At 39.3% G+C, this 16905-nt stretch overlaps 2 protein-coding genes across 3 annotated transcripts; one reads left to right on the forward strand and one right to left on the reverse strand.

Moving 5' to 3' along the window:
- Positions 1-143: 143 nt before the first annotated feature.
- LOC103148635 (protein phosphatase PTC7 homolog) lies at positions 144-8535 on the reverse strand. Its single transcript, XM_007567494.2, has 6 exons — positions 7987-8535; positions 5303-5482; positions 4226-4424; positions 3118-3241; positions 2895-3024; positions 144-2781 (listed from the first exon to the last, which is right to left on the reverse strand). Exons 1-6 carry the CDS (start codon positions 8186-8188, stop codon positions 2723-2725), a joined length of 894 nt encoding a protein of 297 aa, XP_007567556.1. The 5' UTR covers positions 8189-8535; the 3' UTR covers positions 144-2722.
- Positions 8536-10862: 2327 nt separating this feature from the next.
- LOC103148643 (glycine-rich cell wall structural protein 1.8-like) lies at positions 10863-15322 on the forward strand. 2 transcript variants are annotated; one of them, XM_007567516.2, is made up of 3 exons: positions 10863-10984; positions 11423-11795; positions 11826-15322. In XM_007567516.2, the coding sequence occupies exons 2-3, from the start codon at positions 11429-11431 to the stop codon at positions 12821-12823; spliced, it is 1365 nt and encodes a 454-aa protein (XP_007567578.1). In that variant the 5' UTR covers positions 10863-10984; positions 11423-11428; the 3' UTR covers positions 12824-15322. The 2 variants fall into 2 exon arrangements, with proteins under 2 accessions (XP_007567578.1, XP_007567569.1); XM_007567507.2 differs by having other exon boundaries at positions 11423-15322.
- The last annotated feature ends 1583 nt before the right edge of the window (positions 15323-16905 follow it).

A 16905-nucleotide genomic window follows, 5' to 3' on the forward strand; every position in this document is an offset into this window, starting at 1 on the left:
TGTCTGATCCATTACCGGTGAGAAAAATAGCTATGCTTCAATAGTGCATGTCAATATCTCCTAATCTCTGTACTGTACTTAAATAATGTACGGAATATGTTCAAAGAATCTCATACACCTTTAGAAAAACAGCACAATTTTAGTATAAATACTAGATTCTTTATTTAAATATTGTACATATTTTAAAACATACCAGTATTTACATAAATTAGACCAGCAATATTACACTGTAGACCTCTAGGCGTATCGGTCACACTCAGGCTAGAAAGAAGACAATCATACCATCAGACTGCAGAAGCACCTTGAGAACGGCTTAACATGAGATAAACACGAGAGGCAGGAGGGGAGGGAGGGGACACTTCATTTACATCAAACACCAGGGGAAAAAAATAGACACCAGCAGACGCAAAACAAGCTCGCAATGACAGGAAAGGCCTCTTGATTTACAGGTCTGGCTTTTAAGGCTGAAACTGTGATCATCCTTATTTATGTGAAAAGAGTAAAATGGTGCTGGCAGCAGAAGAAATACAAACCGAACCGGGCAGGCAGCAGGAAAGTGATATTCAGATAACCTGTTTTGTCTTGACAAAAGAGGATCGGTTAGATCCAGACGATGAAATTTGATCATGCATGACACAAACATTTTTAATTGTTCTACTGCTCCCTTAACAAATAGCACAATCTGATTAAAGTTTAATGCATAGCACACAAAAGAATCAGCTGGGACTGTACCGGCAGAGTACCAATATTATGATCCCTGGTTCTTACAGTGCGTCTTATCGGGCAAAATGGCTTTCCTTTTTTGGTTGCTTGTGTTGTGCTTACAGCTATCCGGTCACTTCAAAACACGCCAACCTAAAGCCTGCGACGAATGTGAGACAACGGTAACATACTAAACGTCACTACCAACGCCGCTGCTCGCTGCACATGGATAACTTACAGTACTGCTTTTTGAACAAAGCACTGATAATATACATAAAGAAAGTGGGTCTTTGGTGCACATGCTTTAAAACTGACCACTAAAGATTTTGTCGAGGAGTTTGGATGAGGCTTTAGACTAAAGGAGAAACTTGAATGGATAGTGCAATCTGTTTTGTTTTTATAAGTCCAGTGTATGCATTTACTCCCATGCATGTGCCCTGTGTTGCATTAATGTGAAAACTGCAGAGTGAGACAAGAGTAAAATATCCTATCCTATTATTATAAGAAAAGTATTGAGTGTTTTACTGCTTTTGAGTAGTGATTTGACTCAATGATGAAGCCAATTAATTGCATGTATGTAAATGTAGATATGAGCTAAAAATGTAGTTAAGACAAATGACAAAATCAGACCAAATACAAAAACAAAAAAGCAAACATATTGAAACATGTATTTGTATGCTTTAAATATTTTTCAGACAAAATAATGCTAAAAAAAGTATTTTTTTCTTTCAATGTACTCCTGACCCATCATTGCAACTACAAGCATTCCCAGCTGCTCTGAGATAAATATCAACATTCAAGACTTCTCACACATACCACACTCGTATTTTAACGTCACTCCAACCACTCAGCGGATGAAAAGACACGGCAAGCCGTTTCTGTATATATCAAAATATCATTGATATGCAGCATTAGGTCTACTATTTATTTCTTTTGCGTTGCTAGTTCAGCATTTGGCTGTTTTTTTGTTTTTTTTTTTAAGTTTCCTGTCTTACCAGTACGACAGATTTTGCCACCAGCTGGCAAAAATAGTTAATAGTATTACATTTTCCTGAACTACTGCTGTAAATTAACCCAGTGTGAGGAAATTAAGATTGCTCTCAAGCGTATTAGATGAAATACACAAACTGCTTGCCGTACTGATAATCCTTGCAAATATTTTGTTCGTTTCAGCAAGTGTGGAAGTGATTAAATTAAATACAAGATTATCACGTAGGCAAAGAAATGTGTTCATGAATGACTTTATATCCTACATGAGTTACCACAAGTTTATCATTCAACTGACAACAAAAATATAATCCTAAAAAATAACCAAAACAAAATATTTACAACCCACCACGATGTGCGCATCAGCAGCTTCCTCGGCTAAGTGACAACACCAGCTTAACCTTACCGCAACATTTTAACAAGCGTTACACTTTCGCTTTCACAGGTTTCTCGGACATTCCCAACCCCGAGGCATCAAAAAGCAACTCCCAAATCGTCCTTCTCAACAACACTCATTTCCCACACAAGCATCCTCAAGCTAATATATGTGCTTACTTTAACAGAACATGGGAGCAAAATAACAATGTAATAAAAGATTGACAGGGAGGTTCAATGACCTTCTCACAATATATCTGAATGCATGGCTTACTCCTTAATAATGTCACATTTATTGAAGCATAAGGGCCGCTGTTAAGAAAAAACAACCCCCTGTCTGTTCTGCTTCAGTCCCCTACAGTTTGTCCGATGACAACGTGTGAGACACGGGGAGTGATCTCAGCTCCTGCTGCATCATGATCAACATGAACATACTTTAGCTGCCTGCTGCCCGTACGCCACTCAAGCACCAAATTAAAACAGCGGAAGAAAAGAAAAAGAAGCAAACGTGGAGTTCGGCCACACTGTAAGGAGTGCGAGTTGTGTGGGTGGGCCTCCCCCCACCCCCACCCGTCAGCCTGCGGGGCATGATGGGAGGGCTGCAGGTGGAAGACTCAGGCAGGCGGCAAAGAAGGATCAGTCCCAGAGTAGCACATGTTCAGTCTGTATACTCAGCCACTATAGACAACAGCACCGTTATATCATCTGGTTTTCCTCCTGCAAAAAAGTGAAAAGTTTTCAGTTCAGAGAGTCCTTTAAAACCCTGTTAGTTTCGTTTTACAGTCTTTATTAACTTGTGCACTGTACGTGCTGCAAATTAATGTCCTCACCTCTTACATTCAGACCATTGTCACAGGCAAACTGTGCAAAAGGAGACATGTAATTTGGATCGTAAGCTAGGTCGTGAGCTTGCTTAGCGATACTTTGTGCAGTCTGCAGTACGCTGTCGTAGTTTGAAGTCTGAAAACGAGAAATGTAGAATCATTAAAATGTGCAAAGGGTTTTACTGTGTGTCAAAAAAAATAAATAAATAATGTCTTCCAGAAGTGACACCTTGAGTTTTTTTAGCTCCTGAAGAATCATGTAGTCTGGCATGTTGTCAAAGAGGCCGTCTGTGGCTGTCAAGATGATGTCACCGAGCTGCACGTCGAAAGATGAGCTGTCGGCTGCTTCAGGACTGGAACACAACAAGAAAAGGGAAAAATATGTAAAGAGGCAATATTGATAAACTGATAACAGAGCATTTGGAGTTACTCTAAACAGGAAGTACCCTGTCCTGAGTGTCTATGCAAGAAGTAGTGAGACTTCTGCTCACTCACACCATAAAAAGGGGTCATGTTTTATATCCTAACAACACAAGGTACATGGAAGCTATCTAAAGAGTCAGGTAATGACACGCTGCAGCTATAAATCTACATTAAAATATGTTTAAAACCATTAAGAACAATACCTTGCAAAAGTATTCATTCACCATTTTAGGGGACATTCCTACACGTTATGTTACAACCACAATCTTCTGCAAATTTTTGGAGTATTTAATGTGACAAACAGCACAGTTGTGCAAAGTTTGCACAAATAAGTTCTGAAAAGTGACAAGTGCATTGCAGACCAAAACTGTGTACAGCAAACTTTGAGTGTGTCCCTAAAAGCTTTGTACATATGTTCATTCTTCTTTGCATAATAGCTCAAACTATCAGATTGGGAGAAAATCCTGTCCCAAATCCTTCATCCGCCCAGACTTTGACTGAGCTATTGCAAGGCATCAATTTGCTCTCGAGTCCGCTTCACGCTGGAATGTGAACCTCGTCTCCTCCTCTAACTAATACTCATCCGACCTGTCGGCTGAGATGGACGGCCGTCTCTGAGAAGTTTTCCTGTTGTACTGCAGTCTTTCCATTGTTTTGCGAGAGCTTGAACAATGCTCTTTAAGATGCACAAAGTCTGGGGTACTGTTTCACAGTCCAACACCAGTTTGACCTTTTCACCTTTTAAGGGTGCAGACAAACATGTGGAATGTTGCACTGCATCGAGATTCTTGGTAGTTAGTAATTTAGGATTTTTTTTGTTATAATGGCACTCTGTTACATTTCACCTACTACTGAACTTAAAGAGGCAAACTAAAATATGCTTTGTATGAGTCTTTTAATGTAAAACTACCAACCTGTCACTGAGCACAACTCCCTCTGCTCCCGGGGGAGCGATGGACAGCTGGAAAGGCGTGTTAAAATAGTGCTGCTGCTCATCTGAACGATGGACCACCTCTCCTCCACGCACCACAAGGAAGCCCGAGTCTCCAAGGTTACACGTGTGAAGCTGGTGACTCCGTCGATCCAGAACAACAATGCAGGCTGTACTGCTTCCTACAAACACAGGAATAAGACAATCATAAGGTTAGAAGTGTGCAAATAGAGGAAGCTGTTGTAAATGAACATTAGATAAAAAAAATATATATATTCAAATCAACTGTGAGTCAAATCAAACTGGATTCTTCTATTAGTTACTGCAATTGTGTTGAATATTACTATTATTATTGGGTAAAATGGAGACAAAAACAAGGGCACAGACTGTGCTTGCCTCTCCCAGATCACACTAACCTTGATGAAAGAGGGTCGAGTACTAACCTTGTCACAGGTTCCTAAAATATAATTAGAGTCTTTGACAAATGTCACAGCAGTCATTGGACGCTCACACTGGCCCAAAATACTGAGCCTCAAAAGAAATGTGACCTTGGTCACATGTTTGACTTGACCCTGCATTTCAAATCTTTACAACCACTCAGCCTTATCAATTACAGATGGATATGTGACCTATTTAGACCTCCGCAAGTGGAAACTTTATAAACTTTGCAATTTCAGTCCCCCACGCACCACAGAGGGTCAAAAAAATAGCCATTTAAATTATTTAAATGTAGGCATAAAACAAGAAACAAAATGACACAAAAAGAACACAAGCTATGAAATTCATCTAGAAAATATCTGTGAAAAACACTGAAGCACCTATAAAACCTGTGTAATCTGCTAAAAGTTAGTATTGCTATTCCTCCAACTTTTAGAGGAATATAGCGAGATAAATTCAACTGTTTAATGTAAAATGCTATGCAGGCCTCTCAGCAGCACTGCTACGGTCTGACTCATACTGCAGCTATTTAAGTATAGCTTCAGCGCAGCTCACTCCACAGATTACTGCACAACTCCCTGGTGTACCGACTGTTCAGGCGATTCTGAATGCGAGTACTCACCCAGCAGTGGGACCTTGTTCTGTAGCAGCTCATAATAGCCAGAGGTGAGAATCCCCACTGGGTTAGAGGGAGTGAAGCGTCCCTCCTTCACCAATCGCTCACACGTTCTCATCAAGGTGGCAGAGAATTGAGACGGGTCAACACCGTAATCACGCCAACCGCCTACGCCATCAGCGACACCTATAAGACAGAGAAAAAAAAGAAGAGAATTACAAAAATCTGATCTTTTATACTGGAAATTAAGTCAGAAAATATGCCTTTACAAGGCTTTCTTATATTCATGTTCCCTTAACTGGCTGACATCTGGTTATTTTACAACCACAAATTTATTTATTTTTTTATTTGGATTTTAGGGCTAGACCAAGTCAAACTTGTGTATTACTGTAAGATTAAAGAAAATGAGACATAGTTTTAAAAAATATCTAACAAGAATCTACTTCTCTGAATCAGAGCTGTGCAGAACAACCTTTTTGCAAGTTGCTTAGATTATGTCTCTAAAGTCTTAACAAGTCCAGAGGTGGAACGTTTTATCCACTCCTTTGCAAAACAGCTTCAGCTCGTTAGATGAGATGGGGAGTGTCTGAACAGCAACTTTTATGAACTACAAACTAAATGGCTTCATTGTCGCTCTGGGAGTAAGTAGATGTTTTTCTGCTAAAAAGTCAAACACCACAACAGTCTCTTCTGTCTAGAAATTATATAGTTGTCCTATATTTAGCTCCATCCATCCAGAAATCAACTCGGAGAACAGCTGTATTCATACTGAGATTAAAATAGCACAAGTGGGCTCTAACCAATTAGGTGAAAAGGTCCCCCCTTATTGGGGTTCTACATGTGTATAATTGTTTACATTGAGACATTTGAAGGAAAACGCACCATGTGAAACTGAAATCCTTCAGGCACAATTCTACTTGACACACTATAGACCGACTTTTGTAAAACTGCCAATCCAAAAGTACCTTTCATTCTCCTTGGTGCTGACTGGATGTACCACAATGAGTCAAAATTAGGAAGACTGTGGATATTAGCTTCTGTGGTAATTCAAGGATGGATTCCACTGTGCATTAATGCCTATTAAAGTATATTTATGTTCAAACTATTAAAATAGGCTGTTAGACGCAATTTTAGAAAGGGTTTCAAGTATTCAGTGAAATTGGTCATTCGAAGGAGGTTGTGGTATCGTGCTTCACTTTACTGGATTTTATTTTGTAGTGTCACAGTAAAAGCAGCTGGGGAAAAAAAGCACATCACACTTGTCATATTCTTACTGGAAAATACATTTTACAATTTTCTTAATCTTTACAATTATACCCTACTTTCTGTTGGCCCGTTGTTACACCACACCTTCAAAAAACAAAACAAAACAAAAAAAAAATAGATGGAACATATTTCCTCTACTTTATCTTGCACAAGTATTAGCAACTGTTTTATGAAAGCAAAACTAAGCTAGAACGTGGGTTTCCTCTAAAATTCACTCACTGTTAGCGAGAACAGAAAACAAAGCTCCAACAGCAAAACAACTCACATTACCCACCTCTAGTTTTGCGCATAATCTGATTAGCTTTTTTTGCACTACTACAGAAGTCCATAATTACATGACTGCACATAGAGGTGGGGAGAGTAATCAAAAACTGTACCTCAAGTAAAAGTAGCACATAAGTAAAATGTAGCCATTAAAAAAAATAACTCAAAAGTAAAAAAGTATTTTTCGAACTTTACTCAATTGTAGCAATACTTCATAATAATATTTCTCAAGTAGAACCAAAACGTTTGCTGTAAAAATACTCCTAGAAGTATTTTTTTTTTCTAAAAAGTTACTGAAGTAAATGTAACTTTACAAATGTAAATACACTGCTCAAAAAAATAAAGGGAACACTCAAATAACACATCCTAGATCTGAATGAATGAAATATTCTCATTGAATACTTTGTTCTGTACAAAGTTGAATGTGCTGACAACAAAATCACACAAAAATCATCAATGGAAATCAAATTTATTAACCAATGGAGGCCTGGATGTGGAGCCAGACACAAAATTAAAGTGAAATGTTCCCTTTATTTTTTGAGCAGTATAGTTCCTGCCCATCCCTGGCTGCACATTGCTTTAAACCACGTGGTCTGTGCAGTATTCGGCTCGTGTTTACCCTCGTGCCGGTGAGGACAAAACGCATTGAGGTAGCAAGCTGCTGCTAGCAATATGGCTGCCTCCACGCTCAACCATTCTGACCTCTGCAAGACATTGTAGTGCTCAGTCCGATGGTTCTTTAATTGAGCACTTTGCAGTCATATTTAGGCGTAACACAGTTTATTTAAATCCCCTGATATTATGTATTCAATTCTCAGCTTTATCGCTGTGTAGCCATGGTGGAGCTAATCTAGGTGAAAGGTCATATGGTGTTTTGAAGATAAAAGATACACACAATTAGAACATAACTGGACTCCGGTTTATTTTTTCTATATATGACATCAGGTGATTAGTGCATGCCAATATGCTACATTCTGCTAGCTGGACACGAGATGAATTTGTCAAGTTCCTATAAAAGCTGCAGGGGGCAGATAGAGTGGGGGCTGTTTTGTTTTCATCCGAGTGGTCTGCACACGTGCGGGCTGGACCACTGAAGGTCACCCGATCACAGTCGTGAGCCGACACCTATTTGACAGAGCTTTCCATGCCCGTGACCTTACCCAAAACATCGGCGGTCCTGTGTCGCGCTATGAAGCATGCGTCATCCCCGTAGCACATCCCTTTTTTCAGGATCCCTTTACGAAAGTCTTTACCAAAGCCATAACTGGCGGTGATCAGGCTGTAGTCCCGACCGTCTGTCTGAGAGAGTCCGCCCAGGACAGCCCTGGCTACCAGTCTGCCATAAGACAATACAGATAACATCCCCCAGCAAGGAGAATCTCTGTCCTGATTAGAGGCCGAACACGCTGTTCCTTTCTTTCTCTCTCCAACCAGCCCGACCACCTGCCTGCAAGTCCTCTGATCACCGGCTGTCCGTCCTTATCCGTCCATTAGCCTCCAACAGGCCCCACCACAGTGAAAATAAAGTAACCGCGGCTGATTCTCTGAACCGTCACCCTTCGACCTGGCTGCTTAGCGTGCTGTTTATGTCTCCGGTGTGCCGTTCTCGCTCACTGCAGTTCCTCCACTGGGCTCTCTCCTCACCGACATGTTGCTACCGGACACAAAGCTACGAGAACATACGGGTTTCTGACCGTTTACAACCGCTGCGGCGTGCGTCACAGCTGCGTGCCTACGGTTGGCTCCTCCCAATACGCATGCGCCGCAGAGGAGAGGAAAGGAGCAAAGAGCAAAGGTCAAGGACAGAGGAAGAAAAGAAGCACGAAATTATATTTCGTGAATACTCCAAAATTCAACTTATTTCTGATAGGAAATGAGGCATTTTATTTACATGCAAGTTGTTTTTTGTTGTTGTTGACTTTATTTTTTTTGTTGACTTTACAGGGTCAACAAAAAAAATTCTTCCTTCTCACATTTTGCTACAGCTTCAACTCAGGACTCAGACCTCTAAATGCTGATATGACTTCCAGTTAGAAAAAAAACAACTTATTAGGTACCCATGGATATGCACTTCAAAAAGGATGATGATGATGTTCAAAATAAAGTATCCAACTTAAAACCTCTGTTCTGAAGTGTATTGACTTAGTTTTTGCTACATTTCTCCTTTTCTTCCCTCTCAACTTTCTGTCATTGTCACAAGAAAAGGCTTAGACTACGGTAGTTTAGGTAATTTCTCACTGGTCACTGGAGAACTAACTGATAACTTGTTCTCTTTATTTTTCTACTACATCATTTATTTCAACTTAACTTTTGTTTTCTGTTGTTTTTCTTTCTATAGAAGCTACACCTGGTCTGGTGTTATGATTGGCTTGGATTCATTCCTGGAGGAGGGCATTGGCTGATGATGCTGACATCATTTTACCAGTCTGCCTCTCCTGCTGTTAAACGTTTTCTTTTCATAAACAGAAATGTGTGGTTATAATAGACATATTTGTCAATAGATTAATTTTTACCTTTTGAATCCAACATAAACATTTTCAATTCAAGAAACCAACAAACTGTTTATTTCTAAATCCATTGTCTCCCTCTAGTGGACTATGGTTTCTTGCTGGTTAGTTGTATAATTGAGTTTTGAGTGATCTTGTTCTAGCTGTGGCTTCCCTATTTCTCACATGTACAATTTTTAATACTGGGAATGTAAATACATGGGAGTAAAAAACACCTGGTAGCAGGCCAGCCAGTTGTGGAAAACAAAAGGTCCAGAACAAAAGCTGGAAATCACCAAAGTGCACAAAGACAGATGTTTGAATGGATCTTAAAAGTGCACACACTCCTTGCAAAATGTTCAGGACAAGAACAAAATGAGATTAACTTAAACCTTTTCCACAGATGTTATGACAAAACAAATCAGTTTGTTTTATTATAAAACAAACTGCTAAAATATAAATGTAAAGAATAAAAAAATGTGCACAGTCCCAGTTGTCCAAGTGTGTACATAACTAGAAGAAGCTTCTTTAGATGTTATAGCACTCTATCAGCATTACCCATCCTGACTTTGCAATTTTTGCAAATTTACCACATCCTGGAGATTGTGATGATATCTCTTGTCCAAAGTCTTCTTCAGATTTTTTGTCAGTTCCAGTTCTGGACTCCCATTCCAAAACTCTAACTTTTTATTCCTGCAGATTTTTATCTGGGATGTTTGAAAATCCTCAAAATACTTTTGGAAACAATTTAAAAACTGGTCTGCATATAAGGTTGTGAAATTCCAATACAGATTTTACACTGATTAATGAAAATAATAAATGTTTGTGTTTTTTTATTTTTATTTTTTTTTTTACATATACCATTTTTTATTAAGATGTAAATAAAACATATGGATGGTTTGAGAGATGTCAGTGTAATTTTCTACCAGAAATAAATTTCTTGGTTGGATGAATTTTATTTGTAAATAATTTGGCTGTGTGACCAGATTTTCACATGTCGTCACTGCTATTCTGACGACGTATCTCTGAGGATGAGCTGCAAGTTTGTTTGTTTTGTTATAAACAAATCACGACATAAATGACTTCACCGGTGTTGTGTTCTTGCTTGTAATACAGTAAACTGTGAGAGAATGGGCAATAACCGGAAGTACGTCCGTTCTGCGTAACGGAACATAACGGTTGTCAGGATGACCAAGTTCTAACACAGTTTTCTCAATGGTATCGCCTTCAGACCGTAATAACACTTGTCAGTATTTCATATATTTTTGTAATATAGCTCTGTAGAAATGAACTATGTCGAAAATATTCATTAATGTTATATATTAATACTGATTGAACGTTTGAATGTTGACAGAGGTTGACCAGAGATGCTGCTGAGCATACATATTCTGATCTCTGTTGGCATCATAATTCAAACGTTAAACACTTAGTTCAAAAATATTTCTAAAACTCAGCATATGTGGCTTTTTGATGGCTTTATTTCATCGAAGTTACTACAACTTATTCCCGCCTTCTCCCTATTTTCCCCAAATGGTGCGCCCCGTGACAGAAAACAAGCGCACCCGGAGAACATAAACCCACCCAGATCAGAAGCAGCGGCTACAGGCGGAGAACAACAAACGCAGTGTTATTGAATTACGAAAGAAGGGCAACCACCAGCCATCAATTTACCGTAAGTAAATCTAAGATGTGTTACCCTAATCGTGCTATGTTTGTTTTCATGATTTGCCCCTAATGAGGAAATAAATCGATGCTGTCAGTTTTGTTATGATAAGGACATAATACATTATGCAGTGGTGGTTACTCAGTGGTACGTCCTTAGCAGTTATTATATGCTGTATTTACCAAACACAGATCTTTCTGTTTGTACTCAGCCAAAGCGTAAAAAAGCAACGAGATTGATCTGCTTCGAGGTAGCCTACTTAAAACTCAGTTATCACATTAAGGCCATGTATCAAATTAGGCCTACACTTTCTATGGAGTCCAGTTATTCAGGGTGGCTTAAATATAAAAACATCCCTTCATATTGTTCAAAATGTTATAAAAAAAATAGAGCGAGCTATATTTGTTTTGTAATTTCTAATTGCTTTTTTTTACTTCTCTCCTTAAGGCTGTGATGGGGTGGTTATTAAAAATTGGACTTCTGTCCCTGATTATTATGTTTCTGCTGAATTTTGAATCAACTTGTGCTAAAAGAGGCGGTGGTAGCAGCAGCAGCAGCAGCAGCAGCAGCAGTGGAAAGAAATCCACAACGTCCAACCGAGGAAGTGGAACCCAATCAAAGCCATCAAACTCTCAGCCCGGAAACTACCCTGGACAGCAGAGCCCCAATCGCAACACCAATCCATATCCTTCTGGAGGGAGTTACCCGTACCCTGGAAGTAAGAATACTAATCCAGGTGGGCATAACAGGCAAAATCCACCAAGTTATCCAGGAGCAGGGAGCAACCCAAATCAGTATCCAGGAGGGAATCCTGCAGGAGGTTACCCTGCAGGAGGTTACCCTGCAGGAGGTTACCCTGCAGGAGGATACCCTAATCAACCAGGAAGAGGAAATTATCCAAATCAAAACCCAGCAGGAGGCTACCCTGCAGGCGGATACCCTGCAGGCGGATACCCTAATCAACCAGGAAGAGGAAATTATCCAAATCAGAACCCAGCTGCTGGCGGCTACCCAGCTGGTGGATACCCCAACCAAGGCAGAGGAGGGTATCCTAACCAGTACCCTGCTGGAGGGAATTATCCCAATCAGTACCCAGGTGGTTACGGCGGTGGATACGGTGGTGGTTACGGCGGTGGATATGGTGGTGGATACGGTGGAGGAGCAATTGGCGGTTACCCTAACTGGAACCCAAATAATAAAATCCTCAGCCCAAGGTTCGGTGGCGGAGGTTATGGATATGGTGGCTATGGCATGGGAGGATCTCCTTTCTCTCGTTCTGTGCAGGGCATGGGAATTCAGCCCAAATCAACAAGCTTTGCCAAAAAAGCCATGGTAGCAGCAGGTGTCGGTGCATTAGCTGGAATGGCCGTTGGTTATGGGCTAGGGCGCTTCCCTCGACCACATTTTGCCTTCCGTAACCCCGAAGAAGAATACTATTACAACAACTACATGTACCGTCGTTATGGGACCAAGTCAACGGATGAGAAAGACTATGGGCGGGACTATGTCTACAAGCCTCCTCCACGGGCCAAGACCTACGAGAACTACATGAATGAGTGCATGAATCGCACTGACCTCCTCAAAGACCAAGGCTCATCCAACAGTGGAGCAACTGATGAGGATAACGACACCGTGAGCATTGAGGAAATTGGGTACCCATCCCTGATCAACCAAGTCAAGTCCCGCCGCTGCGTGGAGGAGTACATGAAGTACTCTGCACAGTTCATGGAGGAACGAAAGTTTGAACAACAGCAACAGCCAAGAGGTAGCGCTCCTATGAGCAATGGGGTGGTGCAGCTTTTCACATCTGGCTTCGTGCTTCTGTCAAGCATGCTGCTACTGCAGTGAGGAAGAAGAAAAGGATTCCTTTCAGCCACATCCCAAATAGATTTCCCCTGCTTCCATTATAGCTGTAACAGTAACAGCCTGTGTATCGAATCTTTACAGTCGAAACGATAGCTTCTAGATTGTTACAGTCAATTTTTCTGCCAAAGTAAAGTAATCTGGATTAAGTTTTAAATACACTGCTTTTCAGAATATATTTAATTTACTGCATTTTTGTTTTTAATCCTTAATGCTTGGTAAAGAGCAAAGCAACTGATGGAATTGATGGTATGAATTATTAATATTGAAAATAGATATGCTGTATTGTTTGTCAAAATCTGTTTGAGTAAATTCATTTGTGGAGTGATTTCTAAATTATGTAATTAGTGTAATGTACATCTTTAAGAGGAATCCTTTTTGACAGAATATATTCACATTTTAGTTGTTGAGATTTCCCTTTTCTCCTCTCTTGCAAGACTTTGCTCTTACATAAGTTTGTGTATGGAAGAAAAATGGAGGTCACAGCTGTGAGGAAATGGTCCAAATAAACCAACTCTTTGGACTGGAAACACTTGACTGCCCTCCTGATCCCACTAAAGCCAAATCAACACTCAAGGGAATAAAAAAAAAGCAATTTTTGCCGAGAGGAGTGTTATAAAGAAAGAATACATACATATTCAATGTATGTATGCATAACAGTGTGAGACGCACTGAGAAATTAGAAAATGCAGGTTTCAATATATAATTAGCCCTGATGATTTTCTGATCAGTGAATGCAGCAAATCTAAATACCTGGTCAAGCATTCTTTTATGTGCAACTTGATTTTGTGGGAGGAAGTTGGATGTATTGAACAGTTTTTGTTTTCTTTGGAAGCCTATGATGTTCATTCCAGCAGCAAAAGAGAGATTGAATGGTTGTACTGGTCATTCACCATGTTCTACCTTTTTTTCCTTCTGCTCAGATGAATATAAAAAACACAAATTGGACATTTTGACACAGTAAATGGGTAAATTGACTTGAAACAAGCAAATACCCGAGTTATAAGGCTGCGAGGTTTTACAGCAAAGTGTCTCTCATGAAAGATGCCGGATGTAGAAATGCTTTCAAGTCTTTACTCAACTTCCAAATTAGGTTCACATTCGCAATAGAGTAAACACAGTTAGCATTTACCAGAGCTAATGGCTAATATTAAATACTAAAGATGATTTGAAAAGTCAACTCCACAGTCATTTTGTCTTTATTTTAAAATACGGAAATCTTGTTTTACAGCATGTCTTTGCTTCTAAATCTAGAGAAAAATCAGCTAAATTGGTATCAGTAGATCAAGGTTTTGCAAAAACTGGAAAGCGGAAATAAATTTGTAATCTGCACGTCTTTATAAATTAGCTACAAATTCAGAACATATAGCCTAGAATTATGAGATGTTTCCCCTATGAATGTATGTGTGAACTGTGTGGAAACTGTGTCAACTCTCATTACAAGTAGTAGTTGATTTCAAACCCCCTGCACTGCAAAGGTCTGAAGACTTTCTGTAAAAATGACTTTCTTTCTCAGCTTTATCCATCTCAGACATCTTGTTTGACTTCTGCCAGCTTGCTGTAACTTCCTGTTCTTCATCTTTTAAGTTTTTGATAAAAAAATAAAAAAAGGAGAGATCAGTTTGCAATGTCACTATGCTTCCTGCAGCTATCGTGAATGCTTTGTGCGCTGTTCGGTAATAATGTTGGATGCTTTTAATCTGCACATTTAGAACATTTCTAGCTTCATAGTTGCCCCAGGTAATCCCTGAATATTGTGTATCTTCAGAGAGAAAGTGGAGGCAATGTTGCTGAGAAAGTTGTATAATATACCCAGCATGAGTCGTTAGTTTTATAGCATTATTGTCCCTGTGCACATGGATATATTTATCCCGGTCTACCTTATTGTTGGAAACCTAAGTCATCGGCTGTTTGGTCTTGATTTTGTACAAATATATTCCTGAATGCATCTGGATTTTTCCACACAGTGACAGTCATTTTTCAGGCCTTGCTGACTTTGTAAATTTATTTGTTTTTACTCTAACTTCTATTGTCACAGTTTAAGTACAGAATCTCATTAGAATATATCTCAGTAGGCGTTTCTGTCCTCAAGATGAGTTGAACAATGTTGTTAAATGATTCCATTTTTACTTTCTAAAAACCAATTGTTCTCTGTTTCCATAACTGTCTCTATCCCTGTGTATGATTGTTTTTTTTTCTATTCATCATCTTTTTACATTTAATAAATAAATTCTCTGCTTGACTTTGACCAGTTTTGGTGAGTAAAATCTATCTGAATAAAACTTTGTCTTCAGAGCATGTAGATTTCTTCTGCTGAATATCTGTAAAGTGCACTTATTTCCCCTCTGGATATTCTTTTGTTGGGTTATCACATTTAAATGTCAAATGGCAATTGTTTGTCATCATTTTGACTCACAGGTGTAAACATTTTATCATAGCTTGTCATGGATGTTTATGTCTTAAATAAATTCACTTCAAAAATTATTCCTGTCTTAGTATACAGTCAGATCTGACTTAATGTCTTTTATATCTCATTACAAAAGGGTTATGAGCACTGAAAGAAAACACATTTACATGAACCAAAACGTTACTTATTTTAATATCTATTGATTTGACTTTTTTCTATTTTTATTTATTTATTTTACTATAGATTAAAGAATCGTTATTTACCATCCGTAGTTCAGTTCAGATTTTGCAAATAATTATAATTTAAAAAAAAAAAACAGAGTACATCTACATATATTTAAAGCCAAATATGAGTTGAAATGAACAGCAGAAAAAAAATTTGAAATAGAAAATTTGTAAGAATTCTATACAGTGTCAAAGGAAATGGGCCTTTAGTTGCATGGATTGATGGAACGACAAAGCAAAAAAAAAAAAAAAATCTCTCTTGCACTATTTGTTTGACTGAACAATTAGTTGTGACAGGGATGTTCATTATTTGGGGACTAAAGTGTGGAACTTTCTATTTACTTGATGTTATTCCCAGAAAACCATTTACTTTTATGAAGCTGGTCATTGTTTTAAATGCAATCACTGAAATACTGGGGGACTTATGTTTGTAGAATGTACACAAGAATATACAGTGATCATAGAAAATCTGACTGTTGTATCAGTCCGGAAAAAAACTTATGCAGCCATTTTCTTGCGTACGTAAAACAATCAGACCACACAATGCAAGAAACAGCAGGAAGGATTCTTTATTGAAAGCTTTACTTGCTTATTTCACTTCAGATCAGGGCTCACAATAAGCGGTGATTAGATTAAATGTCTCTGATCCAGCTTACTGTAAGAAAAGGCACCAAAAGTCCTAGTCTGAAAAAAAAATGTGTCCCTGTAGCAGGAGCAGATCCTCTAACAAAGACTCTCCAGAGAGACTGGTTGTTGTATCTTTGGGTTTCCTGGTAATGAGGCTGTTGATGTTGTTCTGTCTTGTGGTTGTGGTGGTTTCCAGTCCCGTGCTTTGGTTTGCCGAGGAAGCCCAGCCCGTACCCTGTTCCCGTTCCTCCCAGCATGCCTGCTGCTGCCGCTCCTGCCCACTTCAGGCCCTTCTTGGAGAGGCCTCGGCCCTGGGAGGGGGACGCTTTGTCACCATCGCCTTTACCGTGACCTCGGGAGCTGCCTCCTCGCTTGCTGAGCGAACCGGGGCACAAAGCAGCTGCGAGCAGCATCACTACCCAGAATGAGAGAAGCTTCAGCCGAACAGCCATCACTGGAAAGCTGCAAAAAAAAAGTGTCACAGTTTGAACAAACTTGAAGGATGTAGCCTTAAAATTCAAAACTACTTTAGTTAGGTTGGTACTGAACTCTTTATTTGTTTCTGTGGATGACAGAGGGGACATAAGTCTGTTGGCAGGTGTTCAAACTGGCTTTTGATTTATTGTTACTACACAAACAAAGTCATACGCTCCCCTCTGCTAACACAGCAGAGATCCAGAACCGTCCACCACATGCTCTGTCAACACTGGGATTAGCTGAGGGTTCTGTGATGCAGATTTCTCCTTTTCATATTGGAGTTGTCTTCTTCTTATCAGCAATTAAATATTATATCACATATAGTGCATGTA

Source organism: Poecilia formosa, unplaced genomic scaffold (genome assembly GCF_000485575.1).
Source record: "Poecilia formosa unplaced genomic scaffold, Poecilia_formosa-5.1.2 Scaffold6, whole genome shotgun sequence".
In the NCBI taxonomy this organism is placed as follows: Eukaryota; Metazoa; Chordata; class Actinopteri; order Cyprinodontiformes; family Poeciliidae; genus Poecilia; species Poecilia formosa.

What these genes read in the sequence shown, in the direction of transcription:
- LOC103148635 (XM_007567494.2), bottom strand. Translation starts at nt 8,188, where the DNA reads ATGTTATCTGTATTGTCTTATGGCAGACTGGTAGCCAGGGCTGTCCTG. An exon ending in GGAGTTGTGCTCAGTGACAG is followed by an intron (nt 3,242 to 4,225) that starts GTTGGTAGTTTT and finishes GTTGTGTTCCAG; the next exon opens with TCCTGAAGCAGCCGACAGCT. An exon ending in CAATGGTCTGAATGTAAGAG is followed by an intron (nt 2,782 to 2,894) that starts GTGAGGACATTA and finishes ACTTTTTTGCAG; the next exon opens with GAGGAAAACCAGATGATATA.
- LOC103148643 (XM_007567507.2), top strand. Translation starts at nt 11,429, where the DNA reads ATGGGGTGGTTATTAAAAATTGGACTTCTGTCCCTGATTATTATGTTT.